The sequence below is a fragment of the Scardinius erythrophthalmus genome (assembly GCF_964197995.2).
Source record: "Scardinius erythrophthalmus genome assembly, chromosome: 5".
Classification (NCBI taxonomy): Eukaryota; Metazoa; Chordata; class Actinopteri; order Cypriniformes; family Leuciscidae; genus Scardinius; species Scardinius erythrophthalmus.
The window spans coordinates 23518057-23523466 of NC_138225.1; the positions used below are offsets into that span (position 1 = coordinate 23518057).

Genomic DNA, 5410 nt, shown 5'->3' on the forward strand with positions numbered 1-5410 from the left:
TGTGATTATAAGAAATGATTACCACATTATGTAGATTGCCCTGCAGGTGCAAAGGACTTCGCTACATACACCTCTCTCTTTATTTCTCAGATGCTAGTGATTACCCATCCTGTGCCAATATTGGTATAAACAAACTTGAACTATTACATATGGCTGTATAAGTTAGATTCATCTTCATTACTCTAGTCTATAGCATAGGTCTTTAACCCTTGCTTCTGGAGGCCCACTGCCCTGCAAAGTTTATATCCTGTTTCAGATTTTCAAGCATTCCTTAAGAGCTTGATTAGCTGCTTCAGGTGTGTTTGATTAGGGTCGTAGCTAAACTCTGCTGGACAGTGGGGCTGCGTTTTAAGTTCCACTGGTGAAAATCAAGATTTTAATGTTTTTTTATATATCTGTGTGGTATTTTTAATTTGCTTTAAGACAAACCATGTACAAATTCATAAATCAACATTACAGCACCATTACTGAGTATTTTCTCCTTAAAACTGCAGTGAACCAATGACAGTTTAAAAATCGTGGTTTGAAATCGCCAGTGTTTCTGACATCACAAACTACTTTGTAACCAATCAGGTCAACGTGTGATCATCAACAAGTGGATCTCTGAGCTGGTGTGAGTACATTATTGACTACACGGGGACTTTAAGTAAATTTTATGCCCTGCCCTCACTAACTTCCCTCCATTCACTTCGATGTAGTCATTGCTTACGTTGCATGAGTGCCCACTACTGGTGGAACCCTTGCAATGTCTTTAAATGGAACACCCTAAGCCCTTGATCACTTGGAATCTGATATGGAGCTGATTTATTTTTATCCGCTCACAGCAAATGTCAGAGAGTTAAAATCCCAGAGTTTTGATGACCAGAGTATAATTTATACACTTTGGAGTAAACTGGGCTTAAAGTACACTTGTCAGGTTTCACCATAAACTCTCTCAAGTGTTGTGTGTTGGTTCAGTGTTGATGTGGAGCTGTTGTAGTGTAAATGGTGGGATGATGAACTCTTTGAGAGTCAATCTGTTGCTGTACCGTCCGCATGAGTTTAGGTTTCGATACGTCATCAGATCGACTACGCGTTGTCATTGGTTGAATCAAGATGCATGCAGCCTCGACACCAGTTTCTTTCCAACTGACATCCGAAGACGTCGTCGACATTTTGATTTTGCAGGACTGCAGGTAAGAAACCACCAAGTGAATCATGCCGAATATTCCTGTTTGTCTTCTTGTTTTAATTCTCATAACTAAAACACTAAAAACGCTAATGTAGAAGTGGTGTGACGTCTGGTAATTTAGTTTAACTAGCTAACTTACTATACATTGGTACCTATGGTAATTGCCAGTGTTAAATCTGGTAAAACTGTTTTTTTAGTGGTAACGTTAATCAAATGATCAACCATTAAATGAAATTTCAAAATGAAAATGCAGCATTCATTTGTGCTGCCGCTCCCTATCTCGGGCCTTGTGCAGGCAAAATTGACTAACGTTAGCTAACTTAGCCTTGAAAGCTAACGTTAACGTTACAGATTCCCGTCTGAAATGATTGAGTCTGACTTTATTTGCACTACATTTGGTATTGTGCGTGTTCAATAAACCAATTGCATTTTTATGTTGTAGTAACATGTGAGGAAAACTACAGCAATGCTTTTCAAAGTGCAGTAAGTTACCAAGGTCCTTGGCAAGGAAAGAAGTAACATCGAACTCAATGAAGCATCATATCCAGCATTTCTCAGGGAGGGTAAGTTAATGTTAATATCATTCTTCTCTTTATAATTGAAGTTTAGATCAGTGGTCGTGTTAACCGAATATTTTCCGTCATTGACTGATTTTTTTTAGCAGTGAAAATGCTTGTTTTTTTTGAAAAATGAAAATTTATTTTTTCATGACGTCAGATGTAACTATGAATATAAATAAAACTGGCTGACAATCGTTATTTTTTATTTTTCGCGAGGCATCCTCTGTTACGAAGCACGTCTCGCGTAATTCCATGTATTTGGCGCCTCGTGCAGCATATTCGCCTGGCGCGCAAACATGCTACATGTTGCTTGCTTTCATTTGATCGATAACTGGCTAGAAGATGATAAATAAAAACTGATTGCGTCGACGATCAACAGACAGAAAGGCATCCCGTTCTGTAAGAAACACACTCCAAAGGTAATCGGAGACAAATATACAATTATGAATTTGAATGAATTCTTTAAAAACATTAATAAATTAACATCGAATCAATTTATAATTGTAATGTAGGGAGGGAGGGGGGTGTTCTTTCCGTCGTGCACGTTTGTGTGAGCACTCTGGTTTCCATTTACAAAAGCAAAAGTTTAAATTTTAACGTCTGCAGCATTGTATGCATTGTAGCCAATCGAAAGTTTAGTTTTTCATGATGCTTAGAGGACTAAACTTTCGGGAGTGACCACCGCTTTTACCAGAGTGAGTTCTGTAAATAATAGTTCTGTGATAACCATAGCAACGGACGTGACAAAAAAAAAACTCTGACAATATAGCCTACTGTAGATCTGTGCATCATGTCTTACTGTGTAAATACAGACTAACAGAGCTGCCACTGACAAGAATAAATAAAACAAATCAGTGTTTGCTGAATATGTTTAGATTCAGTTAAATAGTCTATTGATAACACTTAAACACTCTTTTTCACGTGTCCTTTTTAAAACAATGTTTATTTATTAAAATAATATTTTAAGGTATTTAAGGAAGATATTCATGCATTGTATACTCATTATTATTATTCCAACCATCTACAAAAAACTCAACCAGTTGACAACAAAAATATAACCACATTTTTAAAAAGTATCCAAAGAGTGATTTAATATACATAAGTTGTATTTATATTGAAGATTCTAAATATATATTCTTATTTTTATTGCTGCTTGAAAAATGGATTTAGGAAATAAAATGGAAATAAAACGAAAGCTATTAAATGTCTTATAATTAAAATATGAAATAGATTATGGTGCAATTTTTACGACCATATCCATCAAAATAAAGGGCAATGTGAAAGTCTTACGCAACCACTGGTTTAGATGTATGTTTATATGAAATTTTATTCTTGGCACCATGCTAGTCTACTGTAGCTTTGCCCATTAAGATAGAAATAGTGCTAAAAAACATTATTGTTCTCCCAATTTGTTGCATTTTTAAACGCAAGTACATATGTTTTTTCTGTATTCAAAGCTAAAGAAAAGTTCAGCATACCCCCTGAGACAAACATGTATGTGCTGGATGACAGTGGAACAGAGGTTGACGAAGAGGTCTTCAGCGACATCCTGGATAGTAACACTGTTCCCCTCTCTAAAAGATCCCTACTCCAAAAAAGGCTATGTGAGTACATATTTAAAAGTAAGGTTAATCTTAATAAACAAATGAATAATGTTCTGGTGCATTTTAGAAGCCTCACACTTATTTTCTAAAGATCTCTATTGATTCATGCTAAAACAATTTTTTTTTATACATTTCCATCTTTGTTGATACTGTCTTTAGGAACACTTTTTTGACATAGACAGCAATGGGTGCTACATTGCCTGGAAGATTAAGAACAATTTACTATCGTTTTCATAGGCTTCAATCTGCACAATGTTTGAAGGAGAGCATTGTGCAGAATAAAATTTCCCCGATAAACTACAGAAAATAAAAAAATGGCCTTTTAATCCAACCAATTGATTAATAATTGACAGGTTAATCGATTATCAAAAAAAAAATGTTAGTTGCATAACTAGTATTGTTATTGAAAAGAGTTTTGAGTTTTAATATTGATGTAGTATCAAAAGTTTTGGTCAGGTGTATATCATGCTTAAAGCAGGTGCTTCTGCCTTCTCAGGTTGGGATAGTGACATGGCCTCACTGCTGCTGCTGGTCTACCTACTGCCACCACCTCCAAGTGGAAAGAAGGGAGCTGTAAAGATCAGTACCCGAGAAGCTGTGGACCATGTAGTCAAATTTCATAAGGTCAGTGTGTCCTGATCTCCAATGGCAATAGCCATTGTCAAAAGGCAATTGTGTAACTCCCCCAGATTATTGATCTGTTTCTTTTCAATGTCACCTTCACAGAATTTTAAGTCTGATAATTTATGTTTTGCCTCCTTGAAGTGCATAGCGAATAGAGAGTGGGGTTCACCTCTTTTGACTGCAGTCTTGTGCTCGTTCATTCTTATTTTTAGTTGTCTGTCTTGCCAACGTATTGGAGTTTGCTGGGACATGTGATAAGGTAACCAACATTGATGACCTCTCTGTTTAATTCTCTCTCTTTGTGTGACCGTGGTACAAAAACCTTGGTTACCTTATCACATGCTGAATATATCCTCCATGGGAAAGCTAACTGTGCAATCAAAGGTTTCTGTCAGAGTGTGACTTATCCATCAAAATGTGATGTTCAGTGTAATTCATTTCAATTTATTGTTATCTTACAGTCATGTCGCAGCCTTCAGGAGCACTCTGGTCCAAACCAGCGGAGGCAGCCCTACATCCTGGCAGTTGGGACGACAAGAAAGCACATCCACGAGTTCTACATTGCATTGGATGGTGATCTCCTTCCCTGCAAGGGCAAGTCTTCCCTGTCAGCCTTTGATGAACTTTTCAAAGCACATTATGTTTTCTGCATCTCCTATGACCAAGCCTTAAATGGCATGTACACATTTGTGCAGACCACCATCTACAACATTGATGTAGATCATTCTCATGAAACTCCCAGAGTCAAGGACCTTAGAGCTAAGCTCCTCAACTAAAGAGTTATGATGTTCAGATGCTTTGTTTGCAAGTCTGGGTCAGTCAATTGATGTGTGACCAGACTGGATGCCACCAGAGATTTTGGACTTTTTCAGGCTTTAGAAAACATCTCTATAACAAACATAACGTTAAAAGTCTAGATCAATTTGAGAACGAATCCGTCATAGTTGACGTATCTGATGAACCCGTAGTTAATTTAATTCCAGAGCAACCAGAGAATTCTCAAAGCTGTAATGAGACTACTTCTGGTTTTGATAGAGATGATCAATATGTGGTTCCTGTACATGTGTTTGTATGAGTTTGTGGTTTTTGAACATCCATGAACATTGTTAAATAAACAGACATTGCACTGGAAAAAGCACTGACTTTGAGTATTTTTCACTTACTGATGGTTCTAGGTTTACACTGCAGGTGTTGGAAACTATTGTAACACTGTAAATAAAAAAGTACCAGCTTTAGAGTACATTTGTACTCTCCAAGTGTTAAATAATGAGCTCTGCAAAGGTTCTAGGTTTACACTGCAGGTGTTCAAAAGCACTGAAACGGTGTCAAAAGTACTATTTATAAGAGTACATTTTAACTCTCCAGGTGTTCAAATGTAACTCTATTTTGAGAGTATATATTTTACACTTTTTACAGTGTTCACTGAACACCGAACTCTTGGACCTATATAT

At 36.8% G+C, this 5410-nt stretch overlaps 1 protein-coding gene across 2 annotated transcripts; it reads left to right on the forward strand.

Moving 5' to 3' along the window:
- The first annotated feature begins 955 nt into the window (after nucleotides 1-955).
- On the forward strand, nucleotides 956-5089 carry LOC308690320 (uncharacterized protein). 2 transcript variants are annotated; one of them, XM_081364726.1, is made up of 5 exons: nucleotides 956-1175; nucleotides 1614-1734; nucleotides 3189-3335; nucleotides 3832-3959; nucleotides 4421-5089. In XM_081364726.1, the coding sequence occupies exons 3-5, from the start codon at nucleotides 3224-3226 to the stop codon at nucleotides 4733-4735; spliced, it is 555 nt and encodes a 184-aa protein (XP_081220852.1). In that variant the 5' UTR covers nucleotides 956-1175; nucleotides 1614-1734; nucleotides 3189-3223; the 3' UTR covers nucleotides 4736-5089. The 2 variants fall into 2 exon arrangements, with proteins under 2 accessions (XP_081220852.1, XP_081220853.1); XM_081364727.1 differs by lacking the exon at nucleotides 1614-1734 and having other exon boundaries at nucleotides 1118-1175.
- The last annotated feature ends 321 nt before the right edge of the window (nucleotides 5090-5410 follow it).

Coding starts and splice junctions, on each gene's coding strand:
- LOC308690320 (XM_081364726.1), top strand. CDS start 3,224: ATGTATGTGCTGGATGACAGTGGAACAGAGGTTGACGAAGAGGTCTTC. Junction 3,336..3,831: donor CCTACTCCAAAAAAGGCTAT/GTGAGTACATAT, acceptor CTGCCTTCTCAG/GTTGGGATAGTGACATGGCC. Junction 3,960..4,420: donor ATGTAGTCAAATTTCATAAG/GTCAGTGTGTCC, acceptor GTTATCTTACAG/TCATGTCGCAGCCTTCAGGA.